Raw genomic sequence first — 23590 nt, 5'->3', positions numbered from 1 at the left:
ACAGGTTTACTTATAGCCAATGGGATGAGGGAGAGGGCGGGGCTTCACGGCCGCGCTCTACCAATAGCCTGCGGAGACTGGTGGGAGTGTTCTTTCCGAGAGCTCGATTGGCTGGCTGTGCAGCTCGGTCCTTCCCACCACATGTCAAGTTTATGTGAAGGTGTTTAGCGGTCGATTTAGGTTTTGGTCTCTTTTATATTTTTAGCGAAAAAGCTCCAGCCGTTACATTGTAAGTCATGGCAGCTGCAATGTTGAGATCCGTGTGGAAGAACAAGGTAAGACTACGCGTTGTGAGTTCTATTGTTTACACATTTTCCTCAACGTTTTATTTGGTTGCTTTAAACTGCAATCACAGATATATTTGAATTATTTTGCATTTATTAAATGATTATTGATGCACAGAATTATATGTGTGTATTTGGTATCCTGATCCAGCTGGAGCAATGTCCTTGCATTTCAATCCCAAGCTCACCTCCTCTATAGGCTTCTACAAATCTTACATGTTGCTCTCTTGACACTTAACTGTTACTCCCCAGATCATGACACCTATTCATACTGCACCTGTAATACTGCAGCACATTCTCCAGGATAGCTCAGCACTCTTGCTTTTAGTTTTGTTTTTATTGAACTTTGTAATGCTTTGGAAAATGTTCCTAACTGTAAAGTGTCTGCCTGCTAATACATCAGTAATAATAAGACACCTTTGTACTTGTTGTTGTTGCCCACTTTTCATGGCAGGCTCCAGGAGTCAGTTGTGTAAAACACCGTAAATATTCAATAACTAGTAGTATTGCATATGGCAGCTCTTCCCTGAACTGAGCGTATTGACTTTAATGTGTTAAGGTAGTTTTGTACCAACGCCTTGAATCTGAAGAAACACTTAAGACGAAGACCTGAAAAATTAGTTTTCTGGAACTGGTCCCAGACATGCCTCTTTAAACTCTGGCTCCTGTCACTGAGGGCAGTTGGATGCATTCAGTTTTTCTGACTGCAGGAATTGTTATACACTCACCTAAAGGATTATTAGGAACACCTGTTCAATTTCTCATTAATGCAATTATCTAACCAACCAATCACATGGCAGTTGCTTCAATGCATTTAGGGGTGTGGTCCTGGTCAAGACAATCTCCTGAACTCCAAACTGAATGTCTGAATGGGAAAGAAAGGTGATTTAAGCAATTTTGAGCGTGGCATGGTTGTTGGTGCCAGACCGGCCGGTCTGAGTATTTCACAATCTGCTCAGTTACTGGGATTTTCACGCACAACCATTTCTAGGGTTTACAAAGAATGGTGTGAAAAGGGAAAAACATCCAGTATGCGGCAGTCCTGTGGGCGAAAATGCCTTGTTGATGCTAGAGGTCAGAGGAGAATGGGCCGACTGATTCAAGCTGATAGAAGAGCAACTTTGACTGAAATAAGCACTCGTTACAACCGAGGTATGCAGCAAAGCGTTTGTGAAGCCACAACACGTACAACCTTGAGGCGGATGGGCTACAACAGCAGAAGACCCCACCGGGTACCACTCATCTCCACTACAAATAGGAAAAAGAGGCTACAATTTGCACAAGCTCACCAAAATTGGACAGTTGAAGACTGGAAAAATGTTGCCTGGTCTGATGAGTCTCGATTTCTGTTGAGACATTCAGATGGTAGAGTCAGAATTTGGCGTAAACAGAATGAGAACATGGATCCATCATGCCTTGTTACCACTGTGCAGGCTGGTGGTGGTGGTGTAATGGTGTGGGGGATGTTTTCTTGGCACACTTTAGGCCCCTTAGTGCCAATTGGGCATCGTTTAAATGCCACGGCCTACCTGAGCATTGTTTCTGACCATGTCCATCCCTTTATGACCACCATGTACCCATCCTCTGATGGCTACTTCCAGCAGGATAATGCACCATGTCACAAAGGTTGAACCATTTCAAATTGGTTTCTTGAACATGACAATGAGTTCACTGTACTAAACTGGCCCCCACAGTCACCAGATCTCAACCCCATAGAGCATCTTTGGGATGTGGTGGAACGGGAGCTTCATGCCCTGGATGTGCATCCCACAAATCTCCATCAACTGCAAGATGCTATCCTATCAATATGGGCCAACATTTCTAAAGAATGCTTTCAGCACCTTGTTGAATCAATGCCACGTAGAATTAAGGCAGTTCTGAAGGCGAAAGGGGGTCAAACACAGTATTAGTATGGTGTTCCTAATAATCCTTTAGGTGAGTGTATAAGCCAACACTAGGTGCTCAGTATTCAGAAAAGTATTTGATCAATGTGTACTACCAGTGCTTACTTATGGCTTTGAAACCCGGTCAATAAACACAAAAATGTTACAGAAACTGTGGACGACACAAAGAAGCATGGAATTTGAAGATACAAACAAAACTGTGACATAATTGAAAGAGTGAAAATGTTAAAATGGCAATGGGCCGGACAGATTTGCAAGAAGAAAAGATCAAAGATGGACAAAGGAAGCTATTGAATAGATCCCAAGAGATAATAAAGGCCTAAAGATGCCTAGGAGAGATAAAAGATGAGAAGATAAAGCAATAAACATGGAAAAGGGAAACTATGATCAAAGCAAGTGGAAACATCTTGGGGAGGCCTTCATCTAGCAGAGGATCGATATATAGACTGATGAGGATATATAAATTATAGAAGACCTATTATTGTATTTATTAAAAATTCAAGTTTAAAATATTTGCATATAAATAGTTGAGCAATGTTTTTTGTGTTGCAGGTGCCTCTTAAGGTGGGGCAGATGTGCTACTCGTCTTCTGTGGTGAGATGATGTCATTGATATTTTATCCAATCATTCATGGGGAAAACATGCTAGTGGAAATTTGACTTATTACACTCTAAGGTTAAAAGGGTTGTTTTGTTTATTCTTAGGAGAAGATTAGTGTCAATTCCATGATTGATTTACATTCATGGTCAATTTAAGATGTTAAAGTTGTATTTTTTTTCTATGTGTTTGTAGATAAAATAATGCCAAAACAATTGATTACTTATTTCGTTTTCTTTCTTCCTCAGCCTACCACAAAGCTGTTTATTGACGGGAAGTTTATTGAATCCAAGAGTTCGGAATGGCTTGACATCCATAACCCTGTAAGTACTCATTAATGGTGCCTGTGTTTGTGCAAAGGGAAGGATGCATGAAACCATTGCAGTTTGAATGCCTGATGTTATTTAAGGATTTAATAATGAATTTAATTGACAGTATATCTGGCAGACTTGACAATTTCACTTTTCAAAAGCCCATAGTGTCTACTGCTATACGAAGGAGGTTAATTACACACACCTGCCTTGATGTAATGAGTTACACACAGATGACTGATTTATCCATTATATGTTGTTTTAATCAGCTTCAGTCTGTGAACATTAGATTGCTTTAATCTTCTTAAGAATCCCTTCCATGCCAGTTTAATTAAAGATCTGGATTCTTCCACTTCAACTAATTATTAACCAACATTCAGCTGACTAAGTTACTGAAAACCCCAGCCAACTGAGAAAATATACAGTTTCAACAGCACATCTTTGACTTGGTTCTGAAATTGATCATTAATGCATTCAAGTTTTCTTTGAAAGGGAACAGATCTTGTATTAGTAGCAACTGTAGTTCTGCTTATTAGAAATTATCATGGAGGCCACGGTTTAAATGTGTAAGCAGTTTATCTTCTGAGCCTGAGGTCATGGGTCTTTTTGCTGAAAGCAGGTTCTAAAGGTCAACCTTGATTTCAAAATGGTTCTAGTTTCACTTCATTCAATGACTCTTTCACAGAATGAAATATACATGCAAGTATAGGTAGTCCTAGAATAACACTGTTTCAAACGACATGTTTTTGCCATAATGTGGTCTATACTTTACTACCCATTAATCCAATAACACGCACCATATTTGTGATAATGCAGTTTACACATGACTTCCAGTAGTGAGGAGCAGTACATTTGGCAGTGCAGAGCAATACTTGCTCCAAAACTGCCATGTTCATTCAGTTTGCTGTGGCCTTTGCCAAATAATACCTTCCAAAAGCATCTACAGGACATATTTAGATTATACCTTAATCATAAAGTAAAATATATAGTCATTATGGCTACTAAGCGTGCTAACACTGATTTCTAAAGCAGGAAATCGATTCCTTTAAGTGTTAAATTTAGTTTTTGATGGCTCAATTTGATGGCGGCGAGAGAAATGTGGATATCCAGAGAGCGTTGGGTCTCAACGTTTTTAGCAAAGAGTAAGTCCACCCTTTCAGAACCTATCGATTGGATGAAAGCACATGGAAAAATATAATAAAATTAAAGTTGTTGAAACCAACGTTTGTACTTTGTAGTAGTCCTGTTTCAAATCACATTCTGGTTTTATCCACCGAAGGCCACCAATGAGGTGATCGGTCGGGTCCCTAAAGCCACCCAGGAGGAGATGACTGCAGCGGTGAACTCCTGCACTAAGGCCTTCCACTCCTGGTCTGAGACGTCAGTCCTCAGCCGCCAGCAGATCTTTCTGCGCTACCAGCAGCTCATCAAAGACAACCTGGTAAGAGAGGGGCGGATGGATCCGTATTAAAAATGCACCTTTACACCTTTTATGTAGTAATCCTACATAAAATCATAAAATCCTACACCTGTGTCCTGCTGTATCTCGTACTGCATTTTGCTTCACTGGAAAACCACTACACAATGTAATCGTATTCCCTGTGAATTTAAAATGGTGTTGAATGCAAGTTACATAGGTCAAATCAATTAAACGAATAATCAGCATAATTATTTCTTAGCTGATGCCCTTATCCAGGGCGATTTACAACTATTACAATATAATGTATTATTTTACATACAATTACCCATTTATGCAGCTGTGTTTTTACTGGAGCAATCTAGATATGGTGCCTTGGTCAAGGGTACAGGAGTACTGTCCCCCACCTGGGATTGACCCCAAGATCCTCTGATCAGGAGTCCAGAGCTCTGGCCACCAAATATAATACTACCATATAGGCTTTGATGGGTGTACAAATAGAGATGCATGTATGTTTCTTCAGAAAGAGATTGCCAAGCTGATCACCCTGGAGCAGGGGAAGACCCTGGCAGATGCGGAGGGAGACGTGTTCAGAGGATTGCGTGAGTTAAAGAGTCATTTTGTCCTTTTGACACTTAGCCGATCCATACGAATGTATTAGACATGTGCGAATGTATCGATGTGAAGAAAAATAATCTAACTTTCAGTCCAAGCCGTTTGAAATTATGGCTTCCTTTCGATGTGAAGTTCAGGAGGTGTGGCTGAGTTCAGATTTCTGTATCGCGATGTATTCTTCAGTGGGTCTGAGCCGCAGCTCTGGGGGGCTGGGCGTAGTCGAGTCCCACGGGTGCTGACGGGCCGCTCCTGTTTTGCAGAGGTGGTGGAGCACACCTGCAGCATCACATCTCTGATGCTGGGGGAGACCCTGCCCTCCATCACCAAGGACATGGACACCTTCACATACCGCCTGCCCCTGGGCGTGTGTGCGGGCATCGCGCCTTTCAACTTCCCCGCCATGATCCCGCTGTGGATGTACCCCATGGGCATGGTCTGCGGGAACACCTACCTGATGAAGCCGTCCGAGAGGGTGCCGGGGGCCACCATGCTGCTGGCCAAGCTCCTGCAGGACGCGGGGGCCCCTGACGGCACGCTCAACATCATACATGGCCAGCACGACGGTGAGAGTCCAAGGGGTCTGCCCTCGGCACATGCCTCACCGCACACTGCTCCACCGCGCCATTGATTTTCAATTTGTGTGGATTTTATGTTTTCTTCCAGCGGTGAACTTTATCTGTGAACATCCTGCCATTAAGGCAATCAGCTTCGTGGGCTCCAACCAGGCGGGGGAGTACATCTATGAGAGGGGATCCAAACATGGCAAGAGAGTGCAGTCCAACATGGTAAGCTTCATATGTGTTACAGGACCTAAAAAACCCCCACAACTTTCATTTTTCTCTTTTGGGCCAGAAGATGGCAGCACAGTTTAAAAGTTGTGTAGCAGAAATGAAGCTCACTGAGAGAATTTGTCCATGTCGTCTCCAATTACTGTGGGGGCTGGAGGAGGGCTATATTGGCAGCTTTATTGGGACCTAACTTTTTACAAGAACTGCCAATAATATTACAGATCTGGAATATTGGCACTTTGACATTATGCAAATGTTATGCAGCATATCATTATTAAACACTGACCAAATACGTTTGAAACTGCAAGGTGGGATGCTTTATATGTTAGTTTTTGGATTTACCCTTTAATGTAGAGAAGTGGGCCTATGCAGTGTTCTAGAATGTTTCACTACTGGACTTGGGTAATAAATATCAACCAGACAAGCAAGACGGGCAAAATTAGTCTTTGTTGTAAGAACTTTTAAGTTGAAATCCTCCAGCCTGTGGCTCTCTCTCTAGCACTAAACTTTCTGGCATTCTCAGGGAGCAAAGAACCATGGCGTGGTGATGCCCGACGCCAACAAAGAGAACACCCTGAACCAGCTGGTGGGGGCTGCGTTTGGGGCGGCGGGGCAGCGCTGCATGGCCCTGTCCACTGCCATCCTGGTGGGCGAGGCCAGGTCCTGGCTGCCAGAGCTGGTGGAGAGGGCGAAGAAACTCCAGGTCAACTCAGGTACCGTTTCCTGCCTGTCATGTGATTACCCTTGTGGGGTCTTTTAAAGTAAAAAAAATATATATATTTGATATGTAACATTTGTAAATTATGGATAAGGGCGTCTTCCAAGAAAAATCATCATCATCACAAATTATCATCATAATAATATGTAGCCTTCTCAAAGACTTTTATATGGGACCACATTTACGTGCCATCAAAGTGTACCTACTTCCTGGCTCCCTGGTCTGATCTCAGATTCTGTGGCCCCCAGGTGACCAACCTGGGGCTGATGTGGGGCCCCTCATCTCCCCTGAGGCCAGGAAGCGAGTGAACGCTCTGATCCAGAGTGGCGTGGATGAGGGCGCCTCTCTGCTGCTGGACGGGAGGGATGTCCAGGTGAAGGGCTATGAGAACGGAAACTTCGTGGGACCCACCATCCTGAGTCAAGTCAAAGTAAGGAACATGAGCTTAAATCACTGCTACTCAAAATATCACTACCCTGCTTTTAAATAACAGGGCAGTAAGATACAGGTTTGTAATTTGTGACTTGAGGGCAGGTCAGTTCTGACTCTACTCTAGGTGGCCTATGGTGGTTTGCTTCTTAAGTTGCTTATGTATCATATTGAGGGATAAAGGAAGACATTAGAAGTCTGCAGGTACATGGTCTGCTTGTGATCTTCTGTTTCACCTTTATTTATAAATCCAAAATGTCCCCTCTGCCCTTTAGTCCAGTATGAAATGCTACACAGAGGAGATCTTTGGCCCGGTCTTGGTGGTTCTGGAGGCCAGCAATCTAGATGAAGCCATTCATATTGTGAACCGCAACCCCTACGGCAATGGCACTGCCATCTTCACCACGAATGGAGCTACTGCGCGCAAATACACACACGAGGTGGACGTGGGACAGGTGAGAGGATACCCGTCGGCACTGATTTGTGACAAAGGGGTTTGTTCACTAACACAGCTGAGCTTGAACTTTTCCAGTGTAGGGCAAGTCTTGATCTTGAAAAAATAGGGAGGTATCGCATCACAAAGGCATCGCATAATTTGATTTATTGAGCAGCTCTGCACATTCTGCTATGGCAGACGAATGAGGTTTACTACTTTCAACGTGTAATTAGAGAATGCAAAACTTTATTCTTCACAAAGCATCCTTGTAATACTCTGAGGGATTCCTTGGGAGCTGTCAACACTAGTCATAAAAAAGAGGTTTTAACATTTTAAGAATTTGATTTATTTATTTTTATTTTAAGAAATGATGCCCTTTTTTTGACATCTCATTTAACGGGTGGATCACAGCACTTTTTGCTTCCCTTTACAATATTTCAAGGCTAAGCAAATGTCTCTGATGCTCACTGCAATGAAACCAATGTTTTGATGTCTTTCCCGCCAGAGAGGACAAGTTTCTATTTACAGAATTACTCCCACGTTTTAACAACCCCTCCAGATTAAGAAATGCAGTTTTCAGTCATGACAACAATAGCATTGTTTTGCGTTATAAAAGGCATCGCGATGAAAACTCCATATTGAATTCTTGTTTTTGTGTGTGTATATTTGACAAGCCAATAGGCATAACATTAGTATGTGTACTGCTTATGATTTTAATCTATTTTTTATCTCTTTGGATGTCTATTGAAATTGATGATGTCTGCTGCGTGAAGGGTTGGGGAGGGAGGAGGGGATGGGGCTATGTGGCTATGGAGGTGGTGTGTGAACTGGGTGGATGGGGGCTCTATTCTGGTGGCTCATCTGTGTCGCTTGGATTGTTGTTCGCTTTGCCACCCCATGATGATGTTGTGTATTGTCTGGAATCTACTGCCCTCAATAGATCTGCATGGCAAGCCTTTGTTGCCACTGCCAGGCTGACAATACTAGGTTTTGAATTACATTTCCTAAGTAATATCATCATGAACTTGGGTTGCCCCATAGTTGGCTTCACTGATAGTGTCATTTTATATTTGCCTGTATGTTATGACGCATGTTGTGCTGTCTGTAGGTTGGCGTTAATGTACCCATCCCTGTCCCACTGCCCATGTTCTCCTTCACTGGGTCTCGGGCCTCCTTCAGAGGAGACACCAACTTCTATGGGAAACAAGTGAGTTTTCTTTTCTTTTCTTCGATCAATTTTTAAACAAAGGCTTTTTATATTAACTTTAAAATGTGAAAATGAGTTATCCTTTGTAAGAACGATTTCTGCATAGTAGACGCTAAATTAAAGGGACTTTTTGTGCCTTATTTGGAATAGACAAACTATTGTAAATTACATTTGAAATGGCACTCATTGCTCACCTCACAGTTAGGTGGAGCACAATGGAAGGTTAGAAAAGAGAGGCTTCAGTTCTAAGGTGGTGTCCTTCCTCTTCTCAGGGAATTCAGTTTTACACCCATATCAAGACCGTCACATCTCAGTGGAAAGAGGAGGATGCCACTCTGACAAGCCCGGCCGTTGTAATGCCAACCATGGGACGTTAGGAGAGCCTGCAGTGAACCTGTTCCCATTGGATGCAAAAACCCACAATTCCGCCATTGTTCTGGAAAAGAAGTTAACTCAAAACCTGACGGACAGGCCTCAGTGTTCAGATGGGTAATATCAAAGGGGTGATGTCTTCTTTCGTAGTGATTTAGATTTGCATTATCATAGATCCTTGGTAAGTATTGTGAAAATGAGTCTCATCCTGGGTTATCCACAAGGTAGAATAGGCAGAGAGTGCCTTACTAGATTACTTTCTGAAGAAAGGTGCTTTAGAATTGAAAGGATGCATTAAAATACCACAAGAATGGTTTAAGGTTATACTACACAATGTTCTACTCCATGATATGATGGCTATTTGCCATGTTCCAATACCGTACCTCAAGTGACTTATGTGAAAATGACTGAAATTATACCCGTCCTCTATTAGTAGTGTACAGTGCTTCACAAAGTCACTGAATATCACATCGATGATATTGGGATGACTGTACTCCTTGCTGATGGAATGTATCTTGTTTTAGAGTGTTCTCTTGAATACTGACAAAAAAATAATGTGTCTTCTGTATGATTGTTGATTACTAATGCATTTTCACTAAATGCAGTGGCTGTCCTGTCATCAAATAAAGATTCAGGTTCAATAAAAATGTCTCCTATCAGATTTTCTTTGGGACTGTGAGTATATTGTTTTAATCTTAACCTTCACACGTGCTATGGTGGGCCATTTTACATTTCACACAAATGTAGCGGTCACAAGTCTACAGTCATCAAACTGCGTTTTTGTGATGATGCAAAGTAGAGCAGAACTACCTACTATCCCTATGTCTCTCTTTACAGAAAAGCACTTGGATATTTCCAGATGATAACATTTTTTAGGCTTGGTTCTAAAATGGCAAATCAAACAAACAGATTGATGTGGCAATAGTAAAATATCTCCATTTTAGTCCTGAAGCCAAGACTTGCATTTTGCGTGATGGAATTGATTCAATAATGTTTAGGATGTGATGTATAGTACTGAACAATATTATCATCTGGAACTATTATACTATACTTTATTGTATAGTATTTTGTTATTATGGGCATAATTTCAAAATCACAAATTTATTTCACGTAAATGCACGTCTTAAATGTATACGTCTAATTTCCTCCAGAATCACTGTGAATCTGCAGTGACGCAAATAAGATCAAACGCTGCATCATTGCTCTCTGTCAAGTGAAAAAGAGTAGTTATAAAAGGAAAGGAAATGACTAAGCAAATTGGACAAGTTTTGGTTGTTTAAATTCAGTGAATACGTCACATCAAAAACGTTTAATTTACTGAATGCTACATATTTTCCTTGTTCTCTAGGAATGTGAAGACTCTAATTTCAGGGCACGCTCAAAGGCCGTGTTTGTATGGTTATCTTTGTGTGTGTGTCATGTTGCCTGGATATCTGGCAGCACGGTGGCGTGAGGTGGCAAAGCAGACACTGCCGCCTGCGTGATGAATGTCAGACTGGGCGCCTCGTCCTGAGCCCTGGGCGACACAAAATAATGTCATCAGTAACTGGATTGTAGTATTGATTGTATTAAGATTTTCAATGGTCAGGATGCGTTTCAGGATGTTAATTCTTACCTTGAATCACTTGCTTTTTCATCTCTTTCAGGTGGTGCAGATAAAGACAGGGTTTGGATGGGTTTCCTTAAAATAAAATAATAAAAAAAGCGTAAATCATTCTTAATAGCAACTTCACATTAATGTAGAATATAGGAAAGTTTTTTTTTTCCTTGTTTTAATAACCTTCCTTACTACCATTAATGGGTGCAGCTGCGCATCTAAGTATATACCCCAAATCCATCTTGCCATAGCGAACTGAAGCTTCAAAACCATACTGGAGTTAACGTTTAGGTTACAGGAGGTCAGAGGCCTGCCAGTGTGGATCCGTCACTATGGCTGAGCCACTGAAGCCCTTAAGTGCTTCTTTGTGAGAAAAAGTCGGAATAAAACTGAAAAGAATGTGCTTCCCTCCAGAAAAATAAAATGTTTTCCAGCTGTGCTCCAACCACAAATCTTCAAAGAAATAAATAAACCTCTGCCGCACGTGAAGGTTGGCTGAAAGGCCAGAGATACTGAACAGCGCCAAATATCTGTTTCTAAGCACACGCTCTGTGGCTGCCTATTTTTACTATTGTACCAAAGTTTTTTTTTTTTCCTCCCCTTTTTAATTTTTTTAAACAGATTGACAGAACAGTTTGGTTAAATTGTAATTGATGTTTTATGGTATCCGCTCAGAAAGAGACTGTTAAAGAAATTAAAAGAAAGGAGGAGGCTTGCAAAACGTTTTGTACCCGACGGATGGATGTTCCGTGCTTTTTGGTGTGATTGTGTTATTCCTGACACTTGCTTGTGTTACAGTTTAGATTTAAATACAACTTTTAATGAATGCAGTTTCAGTTGTTAGATTGTTAATGAACACAATCATCTGCTACATTGCTTAATTAATGGGATAGAACGTGGCTTAGTTCAATGGCTTATAGGCTGTTAGTGGCTATTTTTGTGATATTTCCCCCAACAAAATCTAGCTATGAATAGGAGTTCCAGTATTTTGTGTTGTAATATAAAACAAAACACGCCTAAGTAGGAAATTCAGATGTATTGAACAGAAAGATAAGGGTTAGCAGGACACGAATAGACAGAGAAGTACCTTGATGTGAGTCCATTCATTTTAGCGAAGAGTAGTCTCAGAACTTTCTCCTTCTGCTCCCATGTCAGTTCAGAGATGTCAATCCTGCCGCTCTGCACATTAGTCCTAGAACGGGATAAGTTAGATTTAATTTCGCCTAGAAAGATGGTGCACTGTAAAAAAAAAAATTAAAAGAGAGAAATGAACTAAAAAGTGAATGAATAAATATCATGGACTAGCTATCTGAGTTGCAGTCTCATTCAATAACCCACCCCCATAAATAATTTCTACTTATTGTAATACCACTTTGCATTACCTTTCAAGTGCGGTACCGTTGTAAAGTAAGGTTTGTATGTGTAATTAAATACATTTACCAGTTGCACTTGTAATTAACCAACTCCCAGCAGCTGTACAGATTATGAACAGTTGCACTGCCTTGTTCATTTACATGTAATGGTGCTACACGACTAACTATGCTCCTTTGACATAAACAGCTATACCACTTCTCTGCTTCCTGAAGGTCGGTGAAGACGCTGTTGGTGCTGTGCTGGCTCTTGGTGAACGTCCTGATCCGGGGATACTCCTGCCTCCCCCCGCGGCCTTCCTGCATCCTCCTCAGGTAGGCCTCCTGCGCCGCCCGCTGGTACTGCGCCCGGCTGGCCTGGATCTCCTGCTTGACCTGGGCCAGCGCCTCCAGGAAGAAGCGCTCCACTTCGGTGCGCTGCTCCACGATGTTCTTCGCCAGCTTCTTCACCCGGTTCATCTCGCGGTCCTTCATGCCCAGCAGCTTCTGGAGTTTGGCGATCTCCACGCGGCCTGCCTCTGTGGTGAGGAGGGCCTGCTGTTGGGTGCTGTGCTTCTCGGTTTCAAACTCTCTGGTCATCAGCTCCAGGGCCTGCTCCAGGGCAGCCACCTTCTCTTGTAACTCCTTGATCTCCTCCTTCTGTTGCTTCTGCTGGGACACCTTCTCCTGCACAAGCAGCTCGCTGGTCTCCTAAGGATATACAGAAGCAGTGTTTGATAGGGTTATTAAACCAACACATGGGTTCTTTTGGTTGTTGTAGTACCTGTTTATAGTACCTTCTTGGTGCCTTATTCTTTATTCCCACAAGTTATTCCCAAAATATGACGGATAAATTTAAACCTGGAGATGGAGAAGCCATTTTTAAGTTCTGGAAATTGGCCCCATAAGAAAAACAAAAACACCACTGCTTAAATAAATAAAAACAGGGAAACACCATATAAAAAAAAGTTCCACTAGATCTATTGGTATGCATTACAAATGTAAACACCTCTGAGGTGACTTTGTGTGACCAGTTCTTCAAGGTACAATCTCTGTTTACACTCCAGAAATAGCTGTACCTTGTGCTGTGCAAGGGTGTCATTTTCCTCTGCCAGGGCCACTGTCATTTTCTTTAATTCCTCTGCTTCTTTCATGTGGTAGCTCAGTGCTTCATTAAGTCTGACGTTTTCCTTGAAGACAGAGCGAGCAGCATCATCCAGTTGCCTATTTAGGAAGAAAAAAAAGTTGCAGTTCCTCTGGTCTACAGTATACATTCAGCATGCCACAGGAAAATAAATCTGTACATTTGAAGTTACAGATTAACTTTATGAAGATCTATCAGGAAAGGCCTCAGGGTGAAGGGAACTGGGGCAGCAATGTAGATATAAGGATGTCAGGACATGTTTAGAATATGTCACAGGGATATATACCTCAGAATTAGTATATACAATTACAATTAAAAACATAGATATCAGCAAGAATGTTAAATATTCACCTTTAAATGAACTGGACTGATTTGCAGGGTTGATTCACAGAATTTGAAAGCAACGTCTATTCTACATCCCAATCTTCTTTATGGACCTTTTAATTCTTTAATCATTGTCCTATATGTGTCTGATCTGGCCATGTAACACAAGTGTACCACACACAGAACTGTCCTCTACAGTTGCAGACTGTAAATGCTAGTGAGCTCTGCTGTTCAGGATACCCCCCCGCTATAGTTGTAATTATTGGGTCAGGTAATGTACACTATATGTAGACAAAAAAAAAGAATGTGGTTGAGATAATAACCTTTATTCTATAAATATTATTTATTTATTTTGTTGTGTTTTTTTTTTATTTTTTAAACTGGCCCATATCCTTTAAAATTAAAATTAGACCATGTAATTTGACAGAGAGGAGACTTACACAATAGCCTCATTGTGCGCTCGCTCTGCCAGCTGTGCAATCCTCAGCTCAGCCTCCTTCTCCAGGCGACACTGTGGAAACACAACCTTCAATGTCCGTGTCTCTCTTGGCAATGCTCCTCACTGCTGCCTCACTAACCTCTCAGATGAGCGTTCTTCAGCTGCACAGAGATCATACTTTTATTTCTTGACACCATATTTGAAAGATGATGCACACATTGGTGGCCTATAATGATGGCACAGAACCTGCAAGGGCTCGATGCATATAATGTGTGACATGTCTTTCAAAAGTCCTCTTGATTGCCTCCCAAATACTCGCTACAATCATCAACAGCTACTACTAGCTACTAGTTTTGAAGAGTCTTGTACTGGGGCTCCAGGTAGCCCATTGCCTGGACAAAATGGTTTCGAATCCAGCCTATGCCATCATTGGCCGAGTGTCACCAGGGAAGGTGGGTGGAAGTTGATTGGGGGGAAACTGGGGGGGAATACCTATATAAATAATTGTATCAACAAAGCTGGCCTACCTTCTCTGAAAATAACTTGTATTCCATTCTTGCCAGGGTGTCCTTGTGATCTTTGTCTGCAACATACATACTCTCCCTCATCTACGCAGAGTACAGATTGTACAAAAGTCAGTAAGTAAGCAATTACATGATTTAAATTTCACATTGAAACAGTTATGCACCTACATTGCCACCTTAAATATGTCTTGAATCAGAACTTAATTTATTGGCATTGAACTTGTTATGAATATACTTAGGGTCATCATGATGATTATAAAATCATAGTAAAAACATATTCAATCTCTGTTTTCATTTACAAAAAAAAATACTTCAACAAAGGAAAAAACATTTTTCACCGGTTTTATTAAATAACTGAATATATACTTCGTCTAACTCGAGAAACACACTAGCCTGACAGCTCTCCTATCTGGTTGGCCTCTTGCATCATCTATGTAAACAGAAGCACGTTATTACTAACATCCGCCAGCTCCTTCTCCAGATGAGCTTTCTTCTGCCGGAACTCCTTAATCATCTTTAACTCTCCCTGGATCATGGAGAACTCATTGGATCTCTTCTTGAACCTTTCCTCCAGTTCATTCAGTTTGAGTGTGTAGTCCTTCACCTGTGACACAAAGACTGAATGCTTTAAAAAACAAATACTTAGAAACCCTCAGTATTCCTGTGTTTGGGCCATGTCTCTCTCTTGCTCTCTTTGATTTTTTTGTTTCTTTCACAATATGGTGCAAACAGTGAATCATCTGGCCATTCTTGATAAATATGAGTACTTGGATTTCTCTGCTGACTGACCTTCTCACCCTTGAGGAGCATGTGTTGAACTGAGGAAATATGCTGTCTCACTCATGGTCCTGATTGTCTTTGATCTCGATGTTTTCCACTACCAAAGTCTCTTTAAGGACAGATTGTTTTATCACTTTTGCTTGAATAAGACCACGAGGCTGGGCCTGTAATGTCATCTCAGATGCCAACCACAACAATATTTTCCAGTTTTAATTCAATATGGGCCAATGGGACATTGCCCTGCTTTTCTAAATGAGGATGTTTTAAGTTGGTCCAGACCAACCTTTTATTTTCCAGACCTACCGAGGCCCAGTTTTACCAGCAGCATGAAGTAATAGAAGACGATGGAAAACAGCTGCTACAGATGTCTAAAATTAAGTTAGTGTGTATTTTTGATAGTCCATTTAGGCCACTGCTGTAGTGATTTGGCCATTTGGTTTGTTCTTTTAATGATGGCAAAGATATGTTTTTATAGTTACAGAACATTATCAACACCCCAGATGTCCTTGCATTTCAATCTGAAACATTTGTTCTTCAGAAAGTATCCACAATACTTGCCCCCAAAACAACATAGCAATTTAGCACAAACAATTCATATGACATATGAGAGATTGGGGAAATTATATAAAAATTTGTATACATGTTCCAGGCTCATGCAGGTCTTAATTATGTGTTTTCAAGGCCACAGAATGGGATTAGTATAATTTTAGGCTGTATAATTGAAAATGTAGTGTTTTTGTTTTTTTATTGTTTTTTGTTTGCTTTTTACTTAAACAAATACAGTATTGTATAATTAAAAGAACACTGTTGGTAAGATTTTAGATTCCACAGAATATTATTTTTGTTGATGTTGTCTTATGTTTTTAACTGACATTAAATAAACAATATACACCCATGAGTAAAAAAAGACAATAAATCTAACTTATTTAAAGTTATGTTTGGCAAAGTTCAGGACTATGTGCGTAGCTGGAGCCAACAGTGATGGTCTTACACAGAAATGTTCCTTGCTCATTTTAAACCTGTTTGCTCACTGTCACACCCTGTTCTTTGGGAATTGCAGTTTTGTTTATGTCAAAAATACTTTAGACATTCTTTTTATCTTTTAGTTGAAACATGTGATGCTTTCTCTTCTTTTAGCCTTGTTATCATATAAATAATTGATTTGAAGACAAAGTCTGCTATACACAATGAAAAACTGGAGGCTTCTCGTCACATACCAATTGCTCCTTCTCTTCTCTGGCCACACGTTTTTGTTCTCTAAGCTTTTCTTCTAATTTTGCAATCTGGAAAAAAACAGTACATAGGATAATCACAGGCTAAAACAAAATTACAGGCAACGGTACTACATACATTTAAAAATTAACAACCAAAGTGCAAGAAAGTGCTAGAGCGAGTGTAAACCTCAAAATCACAGTTCACCCAGAAAGTGCCAGTGATGAATGTCACTTAGCACCGATGAAAACATTATTGAGGTGAAGGATTACAAGGATTTATATTAAATACATTAATGCCACTTTTTACGTAGTGAAACAGTCAGCATCTCTAAGTACTAGAATCATGATTGATATCTCTGTTTGTTTCATGACAATGCAAAGAGTTTTATTCTTGTCTTCACAGGAACATCGCTAATCTTGTGCTACCCTCAGAGATTCCGTATCTGTGACAAAGCTCTCATTATACATTGTGAAATACAAAAACCTTAAAAGTTGCTGTGAACAGCGAAAGATAATTACTGTATATAATACTAGTCTTGAAAGCATTAAACATACTGCCAGTCGTGCCAGTACAATTCACTTCGTCTTAATCTTCCCTCAGCATATATATTTAAAGTGGTGTACTATTAGTTCAAGGATAACTACATAATTACATGCACTTGAATCAGAAGTACTGGTACAACACTCACACAACATATTTACTAAAAGTAGAACTTGCTGGTGCCAGGTGTATTATTGTTCTTTCCTCTGTGAGAGATCTTTCAACTTCCGAAATATTTTAGGATTTCACTAATGATATAAGAACTGGTAAGGCATGTAATACGTAAAACTCACGTAACATTGTTATAGAAACTGACAACAAATGTTCTTAACAGGCCATTCTGTATAGTAGTGCATAAAAAATAAATAACATTGCGAGGCAAGGGGGATAGGGTGCAAGTCGAAATACTTTAATTTCGACAAACACTGTTACCCTTGTTACGTTGTGTCTATGTAAGACATTGTATGTTAGTGTTTGAAAAACCTTGTAAGTCACCTTGGGTAAAGGAATCTTCCTAAATGACTTAAAGACTAAATGATAACAGCAAATGTTCCTGATTAAATGGACGTGGTGTCGGGAAAGCTTCTTACCATTTCATCTTTTTCAATGTCCTTCTTCTTCATGAATGCCATGATCTCCAGCGTGTCCTTCTCCGTGCGGTACTGTTGGCTGCTGAGTTCTTCGTTGGTCTTGGCCAATCTGCGGGCCACCTCTCTGTACTCGATACGGGAGTGTTCAGTCACGTCCAGCCTGGCTTCCCACAAGGCTGCATTGGCTTTTGCTTTCTCAATGTCAGACTCCTTATCAGCTTTAGACTCCTGCTTCCCATTCTTCTTTCCTTTACTGGAGACACCCACACAATATATTTATTAAGAGTAATTAATGTAGTTTGTTGTTTGATATGTCCCTGTACTTATGTTTGATACACCTTTTATTGAGCAAGTTATTTTTTTTAATCTTGTGATGAGGGTGAATGGTAAAAAACAATATGAAACATCCTTTGTTGAATTGCAAGGTGTTTCTTTTTTTTGAACTACAAGAGATATAGGGCTTACAATGACTAGCAGTGTTGACTAGGACAGAAAATACCATAACCAGAATTGCTTATCTTGGATTAAATGTCTTATGACAATGAATTCTTGCATAGGGGAGTGCAAATGTAATGCACGTATTCTGAGTGTTGCTGTTCAAGAAACCATGATTATTTAAGTCACTGCTTTATAACTGAGGTTGTATAGTAGTGTGGGCTTCCCTTGTGCACCCTGAGAGCTAAAGAGCTTATCCCTGCGCTGACTTCTCTTTTCCTGAGTACCCCACTTGGCGTCACAAACAGGATTCTTGCTGGGACTCTTCCCTGACCAGACAATACAGCATCTGAGTTTTTTTAATAGAAAGTTACTGTGTATTGACCTGGACTGGGGGAATCCTGAAGTACAAGAATTAAAGAGCAGTAGGGGTAGACCATGAAATGTGAGATTAGCAGGAAGCTGTAGGTAAAGTGGGTAGGCACAGGCAGGCACTATGAAAGGGTGTAGTTCAGTGCTGAGTTATACAGGAGGATCCTGCTGTGGATGATGGTCACACTAGTAGACATAAGAGCGGTTGGGAGCTCAAAACATGAGTGAGACAGTAGTTAAGTAAGGAATTGCCCTTGTACACAACAGCTAGAATCACTGATCCCTAATAGTGTTTTGAGTCCGTTTGAGCTGGCCACTCAGACGGGAAGAGTAAAGTGTTGTAATAAGGTAGATGACACATCGCCTACCTTGGCACTTGTGAGCCTGAATATAGAGAAAAGTATGGTGGCCCTGAAGTGCAAAACACATGCAAATAAAAAAAATATGACTTTATAATTAAAACAAAACACCAGCAAACATAAAACAGTGTCTACAAAATTAAAAAGGTGTCTGCAACATTAAAAAAGTGTCTGCAAACTAACAAAAAAAGTGTCTGCAAACTTAAAAAAGTTGCTGCAAACAAAAAAAGTGTCTGCAACATTAAAAAAGTTGCAGCAAACTAAAAAGATGCTGCAAACTAAATCGAATTCTATAACAGAAATGACAAATAAAGTAGGTGGGCTTTGACGGTAAGGAGAAGGAACTGGATCTCTGAGGAACCAGTAGTCAATTCTGCAGACCAGGAAACGTCCTTCAGCAGCTCAAGTTACTGTCATTCTCTTGTCTTTCAGGCTGGAGTATTGAATATGTGGTTTTATTTACAACATAAGGTGGGAAATATGAATTATAAAGAACAACATGTTTTGACTGATAACATACCTATACGTATCGATTGGAGTCTAATAATAATAATAATAATAATAATAATAATAATAATAATAATAAATGCTTATGTTTGTACACATCCCGAATACATAACTCCTCGGTAATATAGTGTACACCTCTGCCATTGTCCTGACAGGGCATACAACGAGGCTCATACGTGTAATATTGCAAACACAATATTGAGGACATAGTAATAAATATTACCCAATAACCATAATTAACTGTATGTCTAATGCAGGATAATACGCAAACACAGCAACAAAAATATTATGCTATTATGTACATTATTACTGCTGTGTGCAACACTGGTTTTATGTGTGCTGCACCAGAACAAGTTCTTAATAGTATTTTTGTGACTGAACGACAATTCATACATATACATAGGAAACGTAGTTAGTAGCATGTAGCATGTCTGTGGACATTTGGACGGTAATGCTGCACTGTACACCCGGCAACAGCAACCCTGACATAGGGGGATGCTGCAGGGTGTACAGTGCAGCATTACTGTCCAAATGTCCACAGACATGCTGCATGCTACTAACTACGTTTCCTATGTATATGTATGAATTGTCGTTCAGTCACAAAAATATCCGATGAGCTGATGAGAGCTAAGGTACTTAAAGCAGGTTTCACACTAAGGGCTCGTTCACACTACAGGTTTGTTTCCTATTCAGTGCGGTTCAGTTCTTTTGTAGAAGAGTGTGAACAACATATTTCGATTGGCAAACGAACTGAACCGAAACAAAACTGAGACACCAAAAGAGGTATAGGCAACTGTAATTGTAAGTAAAGTATACCGCTCAGCCATAACATTATGACCACTGACAGGTGAAGTGAATAACACTGATAATCTCGTTATCATGGCACCTGTCAGTGGGTGGGATATATTAGGCAGCAAGTGAACATTTTGTCATCAAAGTTGATGTGTTAGAAGCAGGAAAAATGGGCAAGCGTAAGGATCTGAGCCACTTTGACAAGGGCCAAATTGTGATGGCTAGACGACTGGGTCAGAGCATCTCCAAAACTGCAGCTCTTGTGGGGTGTTCCCGGTCTGCAGTGGTCAGTACCTATGAAAAGTGGTCATAGGAAGGAAAAGCGGTGAACCGGCGACAGGGTCATGGGTGGCCAAGGCTCACTGATGCACGTGGGGAGTGACGGCTGGCCCGTGTGGTCCGATCCAGCAGACGAGCTACTGTAGCTCAAATTGCTGAAAAAGTTAATGCTGGTTCTGATAGAAAGGTGTCAGAACACACAGCGCATCGCAGTTTGTTGCGTATGGGGCTGCGTAGCCGCAGACCAGTCAGGGTGCCCATGCTGACCCCTGTCCACTGCCGAAAGCACCTACAATGGGCACGTAAGCATCAGAACTGGACCACGGAGCAATGGAAGAAGGTGGCCTGGTCTGATGAATCACGAGTTCAAGGTGTTGACTTGGCCTCCAAATTCCCCAGATCTCAATCCAATCGAGCATCTGTGGGATGTGCTGGACAAACAAGTCCGATCCATGGAGGCCCCACCTCGCAAAATGACAGGACTTAAAAGATCTGCTGCTAACGTCTTTGTGCCAGATACCACAGCACACCTTCAGAGGTCTAGTGGAGTCCATGCCTCGGCAAAAGGGGGACCTACACAATATTAGGCAGGTGGTCATAATGTTATGGCTGATCGGTGTATAAGATGCTGAAACAAGACCATCAGAAACTACTGGGAGTAAGAGAGAACCGATGAGATGTTTAAACTAACAGAATAAATTATAGAATGGGAGTGTAGAATTGGAAAGTTGCAGCACAAGGCTTGTAAAGTGCTTGTGGCAGGGAATCTGGCCATAGTTTAACAGAACACACAGCCTGTAAGATTGAACCAGAAGTGCATGTATGTATGTGCGTGAATAATTGTATGGTTGTGATCTCAAAATACGAGAGTGATGTGATACACCGATAGTTAAGCAGGGAATTTGCCCTGTATGATACAGCCAGGGTTGAATGATCACCAGTAGTGTTTGTGAGACATATAAAAGTCCGCTCAGGGAGGCCAATCGATGTGACACTAATACCCTCACCTAAAGGATTATTAGGAACACCATACTAATACTGTGTTTGACCCCCTTTCGCCTTCAGAACTGCCTTAATTCTACGTGGCATTGATTCAACAAGGTGCTGAAAGCATTCTTTAGAAATGTTGGCCCATATTGATAGGATAGCATCTTGCAGTTGATGGAGATTTGTGGGATTCACATCCAGGGCACGAAGCTCCCGTTCCACCACATCCCAAAGATGCTCTATGGGGTTGAGATCTGGTGACTGTGGGGGCCAGTTTAGTACAGTGAACTCATTGTCATGTTCAAGAAACCAATTTGAAATGATTCGACCTTTGTGACATGGTGCATTATCCTGCTGGAAGTAGCCATCAGAGGATGGGTACATGGTGGTCATAAAGGGATGGACATGGTCAGAAACAATGCTCAGGTAGGCCGTGGCATTTAAACGATGCCCAATTGGCACTAAGGGGCCTAAAGTGTGCCAAGAAAACATCCCCCACACCATTACACCACCACCACCAGCCTGCACAGTGGTAACAAGGCATGATGGATCCATGTTCTCATTCTGTTTACGCCAAATTCTGACTCTACCATCTGAATGTCTCAACAGAAATCGAGACTCATCAGACCAGGCAACATTTTTCCAGTCTTCAACTGTCCAATTTTGGTGAGCTTGTGCAAATTGTAGCCTCTTTTTCCTATTTGTAGTGGAGATGAGTGGTACCCGGTGGGGTCTTCTGCTGTTGTAGCCCATCCGCCTCAAGGTTGTACGTGTTGTGGCTTCACAAACGCTTTGCTGCATACCTCGGTTGTAACGAGTGGTTATTTCAGTCAAAGTTGCTCTTCTATCAGCTTGAATCAGTCGGCCCATTCTCCTCTGACCTCTAGCATCAACAAGGCATTTTCGCCCACAGGACTGCCGCATACTGGATGTTTTTCCCTTTTCACACCATTCTTTGTAAACCCTAGAAATGGTTGTGCGTGAAAATCCCAGTAACTGAGCAGATTGTGAAATACTCAGACCGGCCCGTCTGGCACCAACAACCATGCCACGCTCAAAATTGCTTAAATCACCTTTCTTTCCCATTCAGACATTCAGTTTGGAGTTCAGGAGATTGTCTTGACCAGGACCACACCCCTAAATGCATTGAAGCAACTGCCATGTGATTGGCTGGTTAGATAATTGCATTAATGAGAAATTGAACAGGTGTTCCTAATTATCCTTTAGGTGAGTGTATATAAGGAAAACAGTAATTCTGGGGGAAGCCATCAATCATTCAGTGAACACTTCCTAAACATGGGATAGATAAATAACAAAGTGTTTCTGAAAATTGCATTAGAAGTAGTAATTTACTTTATTGTCAGTAATTTCCATGATGAAGCATTTGCAGTCCCCTTTAATGAGACAGAGCCTTTCTTCCAGACATGGACTAGTGCAGATTGGACTTCAATAGGAGGAAACCTGAAGCACTAAAGACATATGAGACGTGTAAGCAGACACCTGTCTTAGTGCACATGCAAACTCTTTGTTAGGGAAATTAGTGTCTGGAAACATTGATATGGATGAAATCTTGATACTTCCTGGGAATGATTATTGTATTGCATTCCTGGAAACTACACTGGCCTAAGAACTGAAAAGAAAAGGGTAAAAAAACTAGAAGTTTAAACTTAAAGAGCATCTAAACTTACTGCATGAGCAAAGGCAAGTGCAGAAGGGGATACTAATTAGATTGATTAGAATAAATATATATCCTACAGAGTGTAATAATATAGAATGAATAAGTGAGAATCACCAACTCTATACATACACACCCCCACATCATATGTAAAACTTCAATACATAATACTACATATTATTGCTGAGCTATATCTGAGCACAAATACACATTCACGCACACTATGAATATGTAACTGTGCGTTGTTTTTTCCCCTTTTATTCTACTTGGCACAATGTAACCTTAAATACGTTTATAACTGATTAAAAACTGTTATAATATTCAGAATAGTTAAAACGTCATAAACAACCTTTGGAACACACACGTCGAAATGGAAAACCTTTTTAAAAACAATTTGCATTTAATGAAAATAAAACGCACTGGTATCCTTACCCTTTCCCCTTCTTTCCTTTCTTTCCCTTCTTCTTAGGCATTGCTAAATAATAACAAAATCAGAATATTATTAAGTTGACATTAAAATGCCGACACAGCTTTGGAAGCGCTTTATTTACTGTCACCATGGAAACGTGACATTTACGTGACGTTCACCCGACCATGAGTCACC

At 40.9% G+C, this 23590-nt stretch overlaps 2 protein-coding genes across 2 annotated transcripts; one reads left to right on the top strand and one right to left on the bottom strand.

Moving 5' to 3' along the window:
- Positions 1-122: 122 nt before the first annotated feature.
- On the top strand, positions 123-9739 carry aldh6a1 (aldehyde dehydrogenase 6 family, member A1). Its single transcript, XM_066695032.1, has 12 exons — positions 123-275; positions 2741-2782; positions 3034-3108; positions 4376-4537; positions 5037-5115; positions 5389-5691; positions 5792-5913; positions 6440-6629; positions 6883-7064; positions 7339-7518; positions 8608-8706; positions 8979-9739. The coding sequence occupies exons 1-12, from the start codon at positions 237-239 to the stop codon at positions 9081-9083; spliced, it is 1578 nt and encodes a 525-aa protein (XP_066551129.1). The 5' UTR covers positions 123-236; the 3' UTR covers positions 9084-9739.
- LOC136717417 (basal body-orientation factor 1) lies at positions 9729-23552 on the bottom strand. The gene is made up of 11 exons (XM_066695033.1): positions 23419-23552; positions 17581-17833; positions 16453-16518; positions 14916-15059; positions 14459-14539; positions 13933-14003; positions 13104-13248; positions 12242-12735; positions 11763-11867; positions 10694-10759; positions 9729-10594 (listed from the first exon to the last, which is right to left on the bottom strand). Exons 1-11 carry the CDS (start codon positions 23457-23459, stop codon positions 10495-10497), a joined length of 1566 nt encoding a protein of 521 aa, XP_066551130.1. The 5' UTR covers positions 23460-23552; the 3' UTR covers positions 9729-10494.
- Positions 23553-23590: the final 38 nt, after the last annotated feature.

Source organism: Amia ocellicauda, chromosome 21, assembly GCF_036373705.1.
Source record: "Amia ocellicauda isolate fAmiCal2 chromosome 21, fAmiCal2.hap1, whole genome shotgun sequence".
In the NCBI taxonomy this organism is placed as follows: domain Eukaryota; kingdom Metazoa; phylum Chordata; class Actinopteri; order Amiiformes; family Amiidae; genus Amia; species Amia ocellicauda.
Note: the sequence above shows the minus strand (reverse complement) of the source record. Positions and strands in the feature narration are given on the sequence as shown.